The 18,801-nt window shown below is 48.0% G+C and overlaps 1 protein-coding gene across 1 annotated transcript in view; it reads left to right on the forward strand.

Annotated features, from left to right (window-relative positions):
- Positions 1 to 18,801, forward strand: part of FERMT1 (FERM domain containing kindlin 1) — a 100,497-nt gene that overhangs the window by 52,621 nt on the left and 29,075 nt on the right. The window contains exon 10 of the mRNA XM_089680626.1: positions 6,329 to 6,453. Within this exon, the coding sequence (XP_089536752.1) occupies positions 6,329 to 6,453 (125 nt within the window). The remainder of the gene's footprint in view (positions 1 to 6,328; positions 6,454 to 18,801) is intronic.

An 18,801-nucleotide genomic window follows, 5' to 3' on the forward strand; every position in this document is an offset into this window, starting at 1 on the left:
TGGGGCAGCAGGGGTTAAGAATTGTTCTAGGGGGAAAATTATGGGCGGTGTGTTAGGAGTGGTGTTTGGGGGGATTTGTGTTGGGAGGGGGGAAGGAGGAAGAGGATTTGTGCTAGGAGGGGAGATTTGTGGGGGGAGTTGTGATATAAATGTATTATGGTGGGAGTGAAAATCTGTGCTAGGAGGTGATTTTTTATTTTTTGGGGGGGGGTTTATGCCAGGCTGGGACCCTGGGGGGGTGGGGGGAATTTGTGCTGGGAGGGGGAGATGAGGGGGGAGCATTTGTGCTCAGTGGGGAAATTTTAGGGGTAGAGTCAGGGGCGGACTGACCATTTGGAAGCTCGGGCACTGCCTGAGGGCCCCGGGTCAGTAGGGGGCCCCATGAGATGCCCCTGGTACTTTTTTCTTAGGCGTTTTTGAGTTTGGGCAAGGACACAGGGGCCCCATGATCCCCTATTGCCCGGGGGCCCCATGAGTTGTCAGCCCGCCCCTGGGTAGAGTGTTTGTGCTAGAAAGGGGAAAGGATTTGTGATGGGGGCATATGGGGAGAGAGAGGATTTGAGCTGGGGGGCATGGTGGGGGCAAAGATTTTGCAGGAATGGGGGATTGCAGCAGCAGGGTGGATTTGTACTGGGAGGAGGGGGAATTTATGCTTAGGGGGTGCGCATGCAGATTAGCACTCTTTTTTTGGGGGGGGGGGATTATAATGATGCCCATACTTCTTGGAGGGGGGGCACAATTTGGCAGTTTCACCCTGGGCTCTAGATGACTTTGTCCCGGCACTGGTTCCAGTCGGGTGTTCTCCTGCTGGGCAGCTTGTATCTTTGGGTCATGACTTCAATACAAATTCTGTTTTTACTGCCAAGCGAGCCCCTGTGGTCAGTCCAAAAGAACCTAGAAGATTGTGGCTATAGTGGCACCGACTGCTACAATGACTGTGAGCCTCCCCATTGGCCCATCAGGTATGAGATATGGGGTATATACTTACATTGGGCAAGCTGGACTGCAATAAAGATCAGTTCTGGAGTTCAGCTTTAATTATTGTACACAAAGGAAAGCTCCTCGCTCAGAACCCCAGCAGAACCCAGACGATCACAGCTATTATTGTAACAGCAGCCTATCAGATGTGACACATTGCTCAAGGCCGGATCAATGTAGGTAGGCAATACAAATAATTCCTGGAGGTCCGTTTAATCAGTGTGCAGAGGGGAAACCACAAATTCCATGCATGCATTAACATGCCCATCACTTGGGCCTTAGGGCACAGGTGTCAAACACAAGGCCCAAGGGCCAAACCCGGCCCTCCAGGCCATTTCATGTGGCCCTCAAACCTCTCCTGCAGCTGTGGCACTCCCTCATCTCCACCTTGTCTCAGCAGTCAACAGAAGAGAGGAGGACAGATCTCCTCTGCCAGATTCTGCCCTTCTCTATGCAGCCACAGAGGCTCATTTCAGCAACCCCCCACCCTTGGTCACAGCAATTGGCAGCAGAGTGGAGGACAGAACTCCTCCTACAGATCCTGCATGTCTCTGTGCAGTCGCAGCACCACCTTGTCTTCACCTCCCTTGCAGACTTCAGCAGCTGACTCCAGCCCTCCTTTGGTCCTCCTCCAGACCCTGCACTTTCTGCTTCCCAGCTCCACCTCCAGCTTCTTCCTGGCAGCAACAAATGAAAGGGTGGTGCCAGTGGTGTATTTAGGTTTTGTGCTGCCCTAGGCAACAGAAAAATCTTCTGCCCCTACGGACACCGACCAACACCCCCCCCTTCCCCCTCCCACAGAGAGAGCCGAACATTGACCAACAACACCCCTGCCCCCGCATATATAGATAGAAAGAAAGACACTCATCTGCACAACTCCAAACATCCCTGGGAACGAGAGTCAGGCTCTACTTACACCATCAAGCAGCCTCTCTCAAATTCCACCTGATTCCCATTGCGAGTGTCCTTTCTTCCATCTCTTAAGTTCCTTGTTTGCCTTGTGTTAAATACACCCCTGGGTGGTGCACTGTGATGAAAGGGAGGGTGGGGTGCTCTAGACATCTAGTATTACAGATACAACCGGCCCTTTGAGGGTAACAAGGAAGGCTGATGTGACCCGCAATTATTATTATTATACAGTATTTATAAAGCGCCAATAGTTCGCTCAGCGCTGTACATTACAAAGGGGGACAGAACATGTGACAGAACAATACCAATACAATGCAAAACATGAGGGGATCGAGGGCCCTGCTCTTTCAAGCTTACAATCTAGGAGGGAGGGGATGGTGGCACAGGAGGAGATAGCTGTGGGGGATGGAGTGGTAGGAAGAGTGGAGGAGGTCGGCAGGTTAGCAGGGGGTGAGGTAGGCTTCCCTGAAGAGATGGGTTTTCAGGGTGCGCCTAAAGGAAAGGAGAGTAGGTGATAGTCTGATGGGTTGGGGCAGGGAGTTCCAGAGGATGGGTGACACCCTGGAGAAGTCCTGGAGGCGGGCATGGGAGGAGGAGACCAGGGAACTAGAGAGAAGGAGGTCTTGTGAGGAGCGGAGTGTGCGTGTTGGGTGGTACTTGGATATTAGGTCGGTGATGTAGTTCGGGGCAGTATGGTGGACAGCTTTGTACGTCAGCGTTAGGATTTTGAATTTGATCCGTTGCGCAATCGGAAGCCAGTGGAGGGATTGGCAGAGGGGGGTGGCGGAGATGGAGCGGTTGGAAAGGTGAATGAGTCTGGCAGCCGTATTCAGGATGGACTGAAGCGGGGATAGCCAGCGGCGAGGCAGGCCAGTGAGGAGGGAGTTGCAGTAGTCGAGTCGTGATATGATGAGGGAGTGGATGAGCTGTTTAGTGGTTTCTGGGGTTAGGAACGTGCAGATTTTGGCGATGTTGCGGAGGTGGAGTCTGCACGAGTTTGTTAAAGATTGGACTTGGGGCTGGAAGGATAGGTTGGAGTCCAGAATTACACCAAGTACTCTGGCCTGCAGGGCGGGTTTGATGGTGGTGGTGTTGTTGGATGTGATGGAGAAGTCAATGGGGGGTGGTGTCCGGGCTGGGGGGAAGACAAGAAACTCGGTTTTGGAGAGGTTCAGTTAAGGAAGTGGAGCGACATCCAGTCTGATATGTCGCTCAGCAGGTGTGTGATTCGGGCAGAGACCGAGGGGGTGAGGTGGGGGGTTGAGAGATAGATTTGTGTGCCATCTGCATAGAGGTGGTAGTTGAAGCCGTGAGAGTGTATGAGTTGGCCAAGGGAGGAGGTGTAGATGGAGAAGAGAAGGGGCCCGAGGACAGAGCCTTGAGCGACCCCAACAGAGAGGGGGAGTGAGGGGGAGGTGGTAGCGTTATAGGTAACGTTGAAGGAGCGTTGTGACAGGTAGGATGAGAGCCAGGAGAGAGCAGAATCTCTGAGGCCGAGGGAGTGTCGTTTTTTGAGGAGGAGGGGGTGGTCGACTGTGTCGAAGGCCGCAGAGAGGTCAAGGAGTAGGAGCACTGAGTAGTGGCCATTAGCTTTGGCGGTTAGCAGGTCGTTGGAGAGTTTGAGTATGGCGGTTTCGGTGGAGTGTAGGGGACGGAAGCCGGACTGTAGGGGATCGAGGAGGTGGTTGTCGTTGAGGTGAGAGCATAGGCGGGTGTAGACGAGGCGCTCGAGGAGTTTAGATGTAAATGGGAGCAGGGAGATGGGTCTGAGGTTGTTCGGGTCATTGGGGTCCAGGGAGGGCTTTTTAAGTATGGGGGTGATGTGTGCATGTTTCAGAGGGGAGGGGAAAGTGCCTGAGGAGAGGGAGAGATTGAAGATGTGGGTGAGGGAGCGTAGGATGGAGGGGGAGGAAGGTTATAGGAGTTGTGAGGGGATAGGGTCGAGGGGGCAGGTGGTGAGGCGGGCATCAGAGAGGATCTTGGAGACTTCCTCGATGGTAGTAAGGTCAAAGGAGTGTTGGGGGGAGCTTCAGTATGAGGAATGTAGGGTGGGGTGGAAGTGGAGGTCAGAGCAGTGGTGGGGCCGTGGGAGAGGGGTGATGAGGGGGTAGTTGAGTGAGGGGGAATATGGTTGGAGGGAGTTTGAGCAGCGACAAAGTCCCTGCGGGTTATGTCGAAGGGGAGGGGGGATGAGGGGGTAGCTGTGTGAGAGAGGACGGGTTGAGAGGGCGTGTGAGTTGCGGCGATGTCCTTGCGAATTGTGTCAATCTTGTTTTTGATGTGATTGGCAATTTCAAGGGCGGTGAGTGAGGTGCTGGGTGGAGGTGGGGGTAGAGAGAGTAGAGAGTTGAAGGTGGAGAAGAGTCGGCGAGGATTGGAGGAGAAGGTCTTGATGAGGGTCAGGAAGTAGGCTTGTTTGGCTGCGTGGAGGGAGGAGATGTAGGTGTGGAAGGCAGATTTGTAGCGGGTGAAGGCTTGTTGGGATTTGGTTTTGCGCCATAGTCGCTCCAGGGCACGACTGTGTCGTTTGAGGGTTTTGGAGTGATCAGTCTGCCAGGGCTGGAACGGTCGGGGTCTGATGTTGCGTGTGGTTAAAGGCGCTAGTGAGTCAAGGGCTGTTGACAGCGCGTTGTTGTAGGCAGTCATAGCCAAGTCAGGGCAGGACAGGGGGAGGATGCTGTCATGGAGTTGCTCAGCTGCAGAGTGGAGGGGGGCAGGGTTAAGGTTGCGGAGGTTACGGCTGGTAGTAGTGTGACATTTGGAGGGGTAGGCATTGGAGGATGAGGAGATAGAGAAGGTAATCAGGTTGTGGTCAGAGAGAGGGAAGGGGGTGTTAGTGAGGTTGTGGGGAGCACAGCGGTTGGAGAAGACAAGATCAAGAATATTACCGTTGGAGTCGGTGGTGGATTGTATGCACTGTGCAAGTGCAAAGGAGGAGGTTAAGTGGAGGAGATGGGATGTGTCCAGGTTGTCGAGGTTGACAGGGATGTTGAAATCCCCAAGGATGATGGTGGGTTGCTCAGAGGAGAGGAAGAAGGGTAGCCAGGAGGAAAAGTCATCCAGGAAGCGGGGTATGGATCCAGGAGGCCGGTATATCACAGCAATCTTCAGGGGGGTTGGGGAGAATAGTCGGACGCAGTGGGCCTCGAAGGAGGAGAAGGATAGAGAAGGGGGGTTTGGGAGGACTCGGAAGGTGCTCTGCGGTGACAGGAGCAGACCAACCCCACCACCTTTACGACCGTTGGGCCTGGGTGAGTGGGTCCAGGTGAGACCTCCGTAGGAGAGTGCAGCAGGGGACGTAGAGTCAGTGGCCTGGATTCAGGTTTCTGTGATCGCTAGGAGGTTGAGGGAGCGGGAAACAAAGAGGTCGTGGATGGCGGTAAGCTTGTTGCACACCGATTGGGCATTCAGGAGTGCACATGAAAACGGGGGGAGATTTTAGGGAGCAGGGGGACAGATACTAAGTTGCGGGGGTTGCGGCGGGACGTGGAGGCGGGAGGGTGTTGTGCGGGTGAGGGAGGTGGTGGAGGCCCAGGATTCGGGAAGATGTCCCCCGCAGTTAGGAGGAGGAGAAGGGTGAGAAAGGTGGCATGGGAGCGGGATGTGCAGGAGCATGAGAAATTACTAGTGGAGGTGTTCAGGTCAGTGTGAGAGTGGAGTAATAGGAGGAGGTGGTGGGTGCCGTAGAGGGGTGAAGGAAGCAGTGAGGACACAATATACAAATGATTGGAAGAAGCAGAGGGATATAGTGAATGGATTTTGGGAACGGAGGAGAGGAAAATGAGAAGGAGGAGTGGAAGAGCCATTTTGGGGAGGTGATGAGAGCAATAGTAGGGAGATGATAGCAATGAGGGGGAGATGTACAAGTTCTGGGGTGGAGCAGAGGGGTAAAAAAATGAGATTTGGGAACAGAGGATAGTAATATGATAAGGAGAAGAGGGGCGTATTATATAAAGGTACACAGAGTGGGACTCAGACTTGTAAGAGATGTTTCCCAGGGTGTTTGCTTGCAGTCTGTCCAGCATGCAGTAGAGTTTCTTGCTGTTGTTGTGTCTAACTGCTGTGTTTAACTGCACCGCACTCCTTCAACGCAGCACTCGATCACAAGCAGCACCCCCATCAGAGGCTGTGCCCCCCATCAGTGATCTCCCCCCATGAGCTGATCTAAATTTATAGGGAGATGCTCAAATGAGCATTCAACTCCGCCCCAATTAGAAGCTGATAAGGATCACATGAATAGTGGGGGATGTTTCTCAGGAAACAGACTACAGTTGTAAACTGAGTTTGACACTCCTGGTCTAGGAGAATAGGTATCATTCTCAAACTGGGTGAGGTTTGGCACGACAGCGCTTACATAAGGACACCAGAACCACAAATCATTTGTCTCTATGTTGGCATGATGAATAGTGTGACTGATAACACATTTTTCTTTGTTTTTCAGAGCCAAAAAGTTAACTTTGAAAGCTTACAAGCAATATTGGTTTGTTTTTAAAGATACCTCAATATCATATTTTAAAAATAAAGAGGCTGGCCATGGAGAACCGATTGAAAAGTTAAATCTCAGAGGTAAGAAACTAAATAAATAGACTGCAGTTAGTGACACCGTCTTAGACTAGCCATACAAGTCTCAATTTCTTTTGTTCAGCCCCACGGGTTGAATGTGAGAAATCAATGAATTCCCCAATCGATGGTAATCAGCTATTCAGCAGCTGTTTGAATACCTGATAGGATGCAGCAACTGTTTGGCCAATAATTTTCCATCAGGCTCAGCCAATGTGGTGGCGTTTACAGGGCCACCCATGGCTCCAGTCTCAAGCCATCTATGACCAGCTTAAGAACTCCAAAGCCACAAATACCAAACTGTCTTTTTTCTGGGCTTCCACACCAGTTTAGTGGTGTAAGGATCCTCCCGATTTGCCAACACTGTGTGCATTTATAAGGCCGTGGGCAGGGCTGGCGCTACCACTAGGCAAACTAGGCAGCAACCTAGGGATCACTAGCCAGGGCCGGCGCTCCCATAAGGCAGCTTAAGCAGCCTCCTTATGGCACCATGATGGGGGGCAGTAAAATCCCCAGCCATGCAGCCACTTGCAAAGGCGGTGCTGGTGGGGGGGCAGCGATGTCCCAATCACACAGTGAGTGTTTGTATTCAGAAGGGAGGGAACACCCAGCCTCTGCCCTCTCCATAGAAGCACATTGGGTTGTTATGGAAGCACCGGCCCTCTCTGGATGGGTGACCCCTGCATGATATTGCCGGAGCTTCGGACAGGATAGCTGGTGCAGGCAAGGGGACTGTGCAGGCTATGGATGGAGCTGGTACTGGTCATTCCAGGACACCTGCTGCATGCTCAGCCCAGCAAAGTGTTCCTGGCCTCCCCTCAGCCAGTTGAGCACATGGTGGAAAAGCAGCTGGCTGAAGTAAAGGACACCTTTGAGAGTGGACGCTGGGCTTCCTAATTAACCGGGTCGGTGCTGGCATCCAGCCTGAACTTCATCACCTATGGCCAGGAGCGGACTGACAACTCATGGGGGCCCTGGGCAATAGGGGATCATGGGGCCCCTGTGTCCTTGCCCAAACTCAAAAAAGCTTATGAAAAAGGTACCAAGGGCATCTCATGGGGCCCCCTACTGACCCAGGGCCCTCGGGCAGTGCCCGAGTTTCCAAATGGTCAGTCTACCCCTGCCTATGGCATGCTGCCAGCCGCTTTCAGCTGGACATGGGCTGGGCAGAGCTTCTCCAGTGCCAGCCCCATGGAATGGGTGCTATGCAGTGCCATAGACAACAAAAGGGCCAGGTAAGGGAGCTCATCTCCAAATCCTGGGTGGGAGGACACATCAATATTAAGTCCTCATTTTTATTTGTTGTATGAACAGTAAGGTATCTCTACCATAACTCATGCTTTACTCACTGAGTTCTGCAGCACTGACATTCTGCTTTATGGCCCATATAGCTGCTCCCCTCCTGTTCCACTTCCCCCCTCCTGTTCCACTGCCCCCCTCCTGTTCCACTGCCTCCCTCCTGTCCCACTGCCCTCTCCTGTCCCACTGCCCTCTCCTGTCCCACTGCCCCCTCTCCTGTCCCACTGCCCCCCCTCCTCCTGTCCCACTGCCCCCCTCCTCCTGTCTCACGACCCCGCACCTGTCTCATGACCCCCCAACTGTCTCACGGCCCCCACCTGTCTCACTGCCCCCTTCCTACTTGCCCCACCTGTCCCACTACCTCCCCCCACCTGTCGGGGGGGGGGGGTGCAAGTAGCTGGTCTTGAAAATAGTCCAGCACTGGCCCTGGCCATAACAATCATAAATCAATTAACATTTTCTATATAATCTAAAGAGTGCTCTCATCCTGCAATGTACGTAGGGTCTGCATATACCATCATTTATCTTGCAGAACACTGTGGAGACCTGTGGACTTTGGACACTCTGCTCCAATTTTAGAGCCCCTGCACCCCTTCCTCTATGGAACTGGTGAACCAGAGTCAACAGGTAAAACTCAGGAAGAATAAGGCTTCTCTGAATTTGAACCTGGTGCCAATGTGTCAGGAGCTTATAGCAGGTATCCTGCGTCCTTGTTGACTTTAGATTCACTTTACCAGAAAAAAAAGGTTCAATGGCTTGAAAGCTTCCACTACATATATCTAAAAAAGAACATCTGTCCTGAGAGTATTGTGTATTCCATTGGGTATTTCTTCTGAAAATATTATGGGTTGCCATTGGGTTTACCTTCTGAGAATCTCCCGGCTGTTATGCTGACCTAATGAAAATAATTATCCACGAGCCACTGGTCTGGAACATGTATGCAGATCACAAAGGTTGGAGAAAATTCACAATTCATTATCTGCATACTTGTTCCAGGCCAATAACTCAACAATAACAATCAGGACCAGCTCCTGCCAACACACTGCATTATGTTGGTAAAAAGTCTTGCTTGTTACACCTGTAAGCCTTTCCCGGGGTTTTAGACTTAAGAGTATTCTCAATTGAATACTAAATGCTTGTATATATGGTAGGCTTTACCTTGGAAAATGTGAAGCATGCCTGTTATATACACAAAACATAAAATGATGAGTCCTTGGTATAAACACTGTGTCCTTTCACACACCTCCCACAAGGACACAACATTCCCTAAATAATTGCCCAAAGTGGTGACTGAGCAGACCTCCACCATCCATGATGTGTCTACAGGAATCAGACGAAAGCTCCATCACATGGCTTTTGACACATTACACAAATGTCTCTGCCCTCCCTTTTAGGTCATTTTTGGAGGACATGATGACTTGACCTCAGATATATGACCTGTAGAGGTGAACAGGACACCGTTTTAACCAATTTTACCACCCTACTATTATTATACAGGATTTATATAGTGCCAACAGTTTGCGCAGCGCAATAAAAAATTAAGGTAGACACTACAGGTACAATATAATTTGGTACAAGAGGAAACAGAGGGCCCTGCGCATTAGAGCTTGCTAAGATCCATTACGAGGTATATTTTAAAGCTGAACTCCAGGTATGGTCCTTCCTTACTGCGTACTTAGTGATTCTAAGGGCTTAGTTTTTTTAAAGAAAAAATATCAAACATGCTATACTTACCTATACAAAAATTAGCACTCACTTCCTCTACCAGAACCCCAATAAGTTACTTAACATTCCTTCCCCTGAAGTACAAAAATAATAATAATAATAATAGTAAGCAAACTTAAATAAATAATCAAAAATATAAAGTCCCATACACCTAAAGTCCAAAATAAAGTCCAAAAATATCCAAAAATTCTTGCAAGTGATTTCCCAATAAATCTTTCTCCCCGAATCAGATTGGTGGTATACTCCAGAGAATCTTCAAATGCCTCAAAGAAAAAGATCTCAACATAGTATATTACCCCAAGTATTAGAATAAAGTGCCACACGTGTCACATGCAGATACACAAAAGGTGCCACAGCAATCGTGAGATCTCAGGACTCTAATAATTCAATTAGTAACTTCACTGCACACAATATAGAGAGTGCATAATTACCCCAACATAGATAAAATCAGCATAGGATTCATAGTATAGATGAGAATGCCTCCAAACATTGTTCTACCATCTTCTCCAACCATTTCCCAAGACCTCATAAACAGACCAGGGATCAGTATGTATATTAAAAGATAAACATATTTTATTGTAGCAACTTACATTGAAATTTGATGAAAACAGCTTCCATATAGTGAGATAGTCCAAAAAGACCCCACTCCTTAGCAGTAACTCTTTTTATATCACCATACCACTCTGAAGGAGAGCCAGGCAAAAGATGGAAGTCTCCAGGGTTGGAACAGCCGCGTGTTCCAGAACCCAAACTTTCTAGGGTGATGTGCGAGCAGGACAATGCAGTGTATATCCACCCCCTAAATGGGTGAAAGGAGAAACTCAGGGTGCAAAAAACAAGAGACGATGAGGAATCCTCAGAATCCTTCACCCCAAGTGAAGGTTACCTGTGAGGCAAGACGGCATGCAAGACAACCTAGAACAGGGGTCTTCGAACTGTGGCCTGCAGGCCACATCTGCCCCTCTATGATATTTTATCTTGCCTGCAGCTAGGGTCAGAGGCAGATCACAGAATGAGGATTCAGATCAGTTGGTCTCCACTTCTTCTCGACAGTCTCCAGCACAGGTTAGATGGGGACACTAATGTACAGTTGCAAGAAAACAGATGTGAACCCCTTGGGATTACGTGAAGTTTTGCATGAATTGGGCATAAAATGTGCTCTGAATGTCATCTAAGTCACAACAATAGAAGAACACAGTCTGCTGAACATAATACTACACAAACGTTAGATGTTGCCATGGTTTAATTGCACATAACATGTAAACATTCACAGTGCAGGGAGGAAAAAGTATGTGAACCTTTGGACTTAATAACTGGTTGACCCTCCTTTGGCAGCAATAACCTCAACCAAACGTTTCCTGTTGTTGCAGATCAGACCTGCACAACGATCTGGAGTAATTTTGGACCACTCCTCTTCACAAAACTGTTTCAGTGTAGCAATATTCTTGGGATGTCTGGTGTGAATCGCTCTCTTAAGGTCATGCCACAGCATTTTAATCGGGTGAGGTCAGGACTCTGACTGGGCCACTCCAGAAGGCGTATTCTGTGCTGTTGCAGCCATTGTTTTGTTGAATTATTTGTATGCTTTGGGTCATTGTCCTGTTGCATCACCCATCCTCTGCGGAGCTTCAGTTGGCGGACAGATGGTCGTACGTTTTCCTGCAAAATGTCTTGATAAACTCTGGAATTCATTTTCCCATCAATGACAACAATCCGTCCAGGCCCTGAGGCAGCAAAGCAGCCCCAAACCATGATGCTCCCTCCGCCATGTTTTACAGTGGGGATGAGGTTTTGATGTTGGTGTGCTGTGCCTTTTTTTCTCCACACATAGTGTTGTGTGTTCTTCCCAAACAACTCAATCTTGGTTTCATCTGTCCACAGTATATTTTGCCAGTAGTGCTGTGGAACATCCAGGTGCTCTTTTGCAAACTTCAAACGTGCTGCAATATTCTTTTTGGACAGCAATGGCTTCCTCCGTGGTGTCCTCCCATGTACTCCATTCTTGTTTAATGTTTTCCTTATTGTAGATGTGTCAACAAAAATGTTAGCATGTGCCAGAGATTTCTGTAGGTCTTTAGCTGACACTCTGGGATTCTTCTTTACCTCATGCAGCATTCTGCGCTGTGCTCTTGCAGTCATTTTTACAGGACGACCACGCCTAGGGAGAGTAGCAACAGTGCTAAACTTTCTCCATTTGTAGACAGTCTGTCTTACCGTGGACACATGAACATCAAGGCTTTTGGAGATACTTTTGTCTGCAGTGTTGTTGTGACTTAGATGAGGTTCAGAGCACATTTTATGCCCAATTCATGCAAAACTCCACGTAATCCCAAGGGGTTCACATACTTTTTCTTGCAACTGTAAGAGGAGACTTTGATGGGTACCCTAATGTAAGGGGGACTATAATGGAGACCCTGGTGTAAAAGGGAACTTTAATGGAGACACTGGTGTAAAAGGGGGCTCTGATGGGGACCTTGATTTTGGGGAGAACTGTGATGGAGACACTGGTGTAAGAGGAGACACGGATGGAGGCTCTGATGTTTTAGTAACGTATTTCTCTGTTGTTCTAAATCAATATCATGCTGGTTAAAAAAGATTCAAGTAAAACATTTTCATTCATTCATTTAATTTTTCTTCATTTAGTTATAAAACTGTTTTTTTTTTTCGGACTGTGAATATATTTGTAAACCTTACAATGTGTCCCCCCATACTTAAAAGATTTGAAGACCCCTGACCTAAGATAAGTCAAACCTTGAATACGTCAAATAACTCAAACTAGAATAATTTCTAAACTGGGAATGCGGGAATGTAAAACAGAAACCATTTTTCAAGGTAGATTGCATAAACATTTTTCTGGGGATTCTATGTTAGGATCTTGGGTTTGGATGAGTTATTCTAGCTCATGCATGTCCACTATGCCCCACAGGTAACCTTCACCTGGGGTGAGGGATTCCAGGGATTCCGCATCGTCTCTTGGCTTTTGCACCCTGTGCTTCATCTCCTACACCAGACGATGTAGGATTTTGTAGCTATACATTGCTTTGTCCTGCTCACACACCACTCTAAAAATAACTCAATAGTTGGATTTTAAAAGTATTAAATCACCAAGTTATAATATCTCTGACACAATGGTTTGATATGTTTAGGTACTCAACTGTTATTCTTTGTATATAATTCATGAACATAAACCTTTTTCTAAAAAAAAATACTGTAGAAATTCAATACCTCTGATTTATTCCTGATGAAGTTGATGTGAATGTATCAACCTTCTAGATAGGTTAAATTTAGTTATTAGCTCTATTGTAATCAGTTGAGCTGCTTGTTGAGTTATTATTATTATTATACAGTATTTATAAAGCGCCAATAATTTGCTCAGCGCTGTACATTACAATGGGGGACAGAACAATAACAATACAATATAATGGAAACATGAGGGGATCGGGGGCCCTGCTCTTTGGAGCTTACAATCTAGGAGGGAGGGGATGGTGGCACAGGAGGAGATAGCTGTGGGGGATGGAGTGGTAGGAAGAGTGGAGGAGGTCGGCAAGTTAGCAGGGGGTAGGGTAGGCTTCCCTGAAGAGGTGGGTTTTCAGGGTGTGCCTAAAGGAGAGGAGAGTAGGTGATAATCTGATTGGTTGGGGCAGGGAGTTCCAGAGGATGGGTGACACCCTGGAGAAGTCCTGTAGGCGGATATGGGAGGAGGAGACCAGGGAACTAGAGAGAAGGAGGTCTTGTGAGGAGAGGAGTGTGCGTGTTGGGTGGTACTTGGATATTAGGTCGGTAAGTTGATTATTTTGGTCTGCACTGAGTCTCACTGGTTGCAGAACTGACTGCTTCCCTTTGCCTTCTGGAATGTTCTGGAAGGTTGTTAGCTGTAAGAGTCAAATCAGCAGCTGGATATTATGCAGTCCTAGCCAATCCATGGGGGAGAGTGCCCAGATGGTGGCTGAGAGGGAGCATAAATAGTTTGGGGCCTGGAAAAGAGGGGTTCTGGTCCAGTCTGGAGGGTTGCTGCCCTTCTGGGCAGTCCAGCTGTGCTTTCTACTGCTCATCGAGGTCTCAGCTATGCTAGCCGGAGGGCCTATTCTACTGAACTCTGCTGGAGCTGACAGAGGGACTTCTTTTGGTCTGAAGAATTCACAGGAGAGGTGTCTGAAAGATATTGGAAGGAGGCATCCAGTTATCCAAGGATATTAGCAAGTGTGAGAGATCCCAGTGACTGTGTGCCATTGCTATAGCTCAACCCATTATTTGCTACTACAAGGACTGTGCTCAGTATCTTTAGGAGAAGTATCAGTGTCCTCAACTACTTAACGTTGATGGAATATCAAACAATTGCACTGCAAGCATCCAAGTTCAAGTTTTCAAGAAAACATAAAAAAAAAAGAAAACCCCTAGACTAACCATTGAGCCAGAAGAGTGACTGTGACAGTGTACACCTATTGGGAAAGAACTGTGGGACCTAAACAGCAGGCCCTTCAGTGGGTGAGCATTACATGAAGTTCAGTGAAACTCTGAGGTTTGAGGCTCAAGTATCAGCCCATTTCTTAGTGTTTTGTAGACGTATGAACAGTCTACTGGGGGTCTTATTGTGTAACAACTGGCATGATTTGAGCCTAGGGGGTTTTTATTATTGTGGAGTCTTTTATATGAATTGTCCATGACATTATTAATTTAATTTTTATATTAAAAAAATGCATTTTTGGTTACGTGAGCGGTACCATTGAAAAGTCCCTGTTATATGTTGTTTCTTTTTTTTCTCTTCAATGAGATATTCATACTTACATTGTACCAAGCTGGACCAATGTAAGTAGGCAATAAAGATCAGCTTTAAAGTATACTGTATCTTGTAATGAATTTTAGCAAGCTGGTGAAATTGGTTAAAATGGTGTCGTGTGCACCTCTACAGGTCACATATCTGAGGTCGAGTTATCAGGTCCTCCCAAAATGACCTAAAAGGGAGGACAGAGATGTTTGCGTACTGTGTCACAACCTATCTGATGGAGCATTCAGCTGATTCCTGTAGACACATCACGGATGGTGGAGGTCTGCTTAGTCACCACTTTAGGCGATTATTTAAGGAATGTTGTGTCCTTGTGGGAGGTGTGTGAAAGGACAAAGTGTTTATAGTAAGGAGCCATCATTTCATGTTCTTGTGTGTATAGACAGGCATGCTACACATTTTCCAAGGTAAAGCCTATCATATGTACAAGTATTTAGCATTCAGTTTAGAATACAACTCTTGAATGCAAAACTCGGGGCAAAGCTTCCAGGTGCAAGAAACATTTTTTACCAACATAAAGCAGCGTGTTGGTGGGAGCCGTTCCTTATTGTTTTTTTTGAGTTATTGACCTGGAACAAGTATGCAGATAAAGAATTCCGAATTTTCTCCAACCTTTCTGATCTGCATAGATCTGGGAAACCTACTTCACCATTGCCTACCAGGGAAATCTCATGTACAGTGAAGGAAAGTCTTTGATCCCCGGCTGATTTTGAATGTTTGCCCACTCACAAAGAAATGATCAGTCTAAAAATTGAATGGTAGGTGTATTGTAACACTGAGAGACAGAATAGCAACAAAACAATTAATCAGAAATGCATGTCTAACAAATGATGACTGATTTGCATGTTCATGAGGGAAATAAGGATTTGATCCCCTATCATTCAGGAGGATTTCTGACTATCAGGTGTCTTTCATACAGGTAACAAGCTGAGATTAGAAGAAGTCTTTTAAAGGGAGTGCTGCTAATCTCATTTTGTTATCTGTATAAAAGACACCTGTCTTTTATACAGGTATCCCAGTCCAGCCTTGTGTAGGTCTACAATCTTGTCCCTGACATCCTTGGACAGGTCTTTGGTCTTTGCCATGGTGGAGAGTTTGGAATCTGATTGTTTGATTGCTCCTGTGGACAGGTGTCTTTTATACAGGTAACAAAATGAGATTAGCAGCACTCCCTTTAAGAGACTGCTTCTAATCTCAGCTTGTTACCTGTATGAAAGACACCTGGTAGTCAGAAATCCTGCTGAATGATAGGGGATCAAATACTTATTTCCCTCATGAACATGCAAATCAGTGCATACTTTGTTAGACATGCATTTCTGTTGTTATTCTGTCTCTCAGTGTTACAATACACCTACCATTCGATTTTTAGACCGATCATTTCTTTGTGAGTGGGAAAACATTTAAAATCAGCAGGGATCAAATACTTATTTTCTTCACTGTATACACTATGAGATCTTGTGAAATTTCTGGCAAGGGCATTTTTCCTGTCCTCATCAGAGCTCCTACAGCACAAGATGTGGCACAGATGTCATTGGGGGGCTGGAACAGGGAACAAAAAAAGAGACGGCTACCAATGGCGTTTATTTTTAAAGATGGTGGTGCAATCGTGGGACACGAAAACAGTCTGTTTTCTCCACAAAGGTGAGGAAAATTGGGTTTCTCTTTGACGTCCTCAGTCACACAGGCTGTGATTCTATTCGATGCCCTTGTCCCATGTGACCCTGGCAGCCTTCTTGGGTCAGGCAAAGTCTATTTAACTAGTTGCCGAACGCAGATAGCCGAATGACGGCTACACTGCGGCCGGCCATTTCTGAGTGGACGTCATATGACGTCCTCCCAGAACGCGCTCTCCTGCGCACCCCAGGGGGCGCGCACCCGGCGATCTCCGTGATCGCTGTGTCCTACAGACACAGTTGATCACGTGATGTGGTAAAAGGCCAATCACAGCGGCCTTTTACCACGTGATCAGCGGTGTCCAATGACACGCTGATCAGAGGGAAATGCAAGTGCCGGTTCTCGGCTGCACTTTCCTCACGCTGTCAGATCGTGAGGAAAGTACTGCCGAGAACCGGCAGTTGTTAGAGCGGGGATCGGCATCGATCATCAGGGCACTGATGATCAGTGCCCTGATGATCGGTGCCCAGCAGTGCCACCCGCAAGTTCCGCCCACCTGTGCCCAGCAGTGCGCCCACTAGCTCCGCCCACCTGTGCCCAGCAGTGCACCCACCTGTGCCACTCTGCAGTGTCACACACCTGTGCCCAGAAGTGCCACCTACCTGTGCCCAGCAGTGCCACCCACCTGTGCCACCCACCTTTGCCCACCCACCAGTGCTGCCCACCAGTGCCACCCACCAGTGCAGCCCAGCAGTGCTGCCAGTCAGTGCCCAGGGGTTGTGCCAGTCAGTGCCCAGCAGTGATGCCAGTCAGTGCCGTCTATCAGTACCCATCATCAGTGTCACCTATCAGTGCCGCCTATCAGTGCTGCATATTAGTGCCGCCTATCCGTGACCCCTAATTAGTGCTGTCTATCAGTGCCGCCTATCCGTGCCACCTCATTAGTACTGCCTATCAGTGCCCTTTAGTGCTGCCTCTCAGTGCCCATCAGTGCCGCCTATCAGTGCCCATCAGTGCTGCCTCATCAACGCACATCAGTGAAGGAGAAAAAATACCTGTTTGAAAATTTTATAATTGAAACAAAGAAACTTTTTTTTTTTTTCAAATTTTTTGCACTTTTTTTATTTATAGCGCAAAAAGTAAAGCGCCCAGCGGCGATTAATTACCACCAAAAGAAAGCTCTATTTGTGAGAAAAAAATGATCAAAATTTCATATGGGTACAATGTTGCATGACCGCGCAATTGTCAATCAAAGTGCGACAGCGGTGAAAGCTGAAAATTGGCCTGGTAAATAAGGGGGTATAAGTGCCTGGTAGGCAAGTGGTTAACACTCTGACCCCTGGATTTGGAGCACTTTATGCAAGTGGCTAGTGTAGGGACAGGTTCCTCGTCTGATGGGGACAGTGATAGTGAAAGGTTCTGCTGGAGTAGGGAGAGGGTAGGGACTACATCTAACTTCTCAAGAAGCTTCCCCTTTGGGTTGTACCAGCAAGGCCGCACTCCGCTGCTTGTGGCAGAGGCTGATGCATCCTCGAGTCTTCAGACTGCTGTCTCTGCTGCACAGTTGTAAATGGCACCTGGTGGGTGAGCCTCCCCATTGGGAGGGTTGGTAGATGTAAGTGAACTTGTTTGAAATAGCAATTGGTGGTTTTTAAAGAGGGATGGTGGGATTGTCTGCTTTAAAGCTAACTCAACCATTGAACAAAGCTCCTCCTTCCCCCCTCTTCCACACCACCATCTTTCAAAATGCTGTGCATGTGCAGATGTGCCGCCGGTCTTTACTATCTATTTGGGACCTTTGCATCTGTGAACACACAGAGGATTTTTGCATGTGCACACAAGTGCCCCCATTTCTGGCAGCTGAGCAGTATAGCTGTCTGCGGCATTAATGACAATGACAATTATTATTATACAGTATTTATATAGCGCCTACAGTTTGCTCAGCGCTGTACATTATAATGGGAGACAGTACACGAGACAGAACAGTAACAATACGATTCAATACACGAGGGGTTCGAGGGCCCTGCTTCTTGGAGCTTACAATCTAGGAGGGAGGGGATAGTGGTACAGGAGGAAATAGCTGTGGGGGATGGAGTGGTAGGGAGAGTGGAGGAGTTCAGTAATTAGCTGAGGGTGGGGTAGGCTTCCCTGAAGAGGTGGGTTTTCAGAGTGCGCCTAAAGGTGAGGAGAGTAGGTGATAGTCTGATGGATTGGGGTAGGGAGTTTCAGAGGATGGGTGACACCCTGGGGAAGTCCTGGAGACGAGCATGGGAGGAGGAGACCAGGGAACTAGAGAGTAGGAAGTCTTGTGAGGAGCGGAGAGTACGGTTTGGGTGGTATTTGGATACCAGATCGGTGATGTAGTTTGGGGCAGTATTATGAACAGCTTTATACGTCAATGTTAGCATTTTGAATTTTATCCATTGGGCAATCGGAAGCCAGTGGAGGGATTGGCAGAGAGTGGTGGAGGACACTGAGTGGAGGCCAGTGGAGGCATTGGCAGAGGGGGGTGGCAGATACAGAATGGTTAGTAAGGTGGATGAGTCTGGCCGCAGCATTCAAGATAGACTGAAGCAGGGATAGCCTGCGGTGAGGTAAGCAGATGAGGAGGGAGTTACAGTAGTCGTGGCGAGATATAATAAGGGAGTGAATGAGTTGCTTAGTGGTTTCCGGGGTTAGGAACGGACGTATTTTGGAGATGTTGCGGAGGTGAAGTCTACATGAGTTTGTCAGCGATTGGACCTGGAGCTGGAAGGACAGATTGGAGTCTAGGATGACACATAGTACTCTGGCTTGAGGGGAGGGACTGATGGTGGTGTTGTTGGTCTTGATGGAGAAATCGGAGGGGGGGGGCGCGGGCTGGGGGGAAAACTAGGAGCTCAGTTTTGGAAAGATTTAGTTTGAGGATGACAAGGCCACCTAGAGCTCAGGGT

Source organism: Staurois parvus, unplaced genomic scaffold, assembly GCF_062004578.1.
Source record: "Staurois parvus isolate SC_StPar_1 unplaced genomic scaffold, SC_StPar_1.0 ptg000248l, whole genome shotgun sequence".
NCBI classification, from domain to species: domain Eukaryota; kingdom Metazoa; phylum Chordata; class Amphibia; order Anura; family Ranidae; genus Staurois; species Staurois parvus.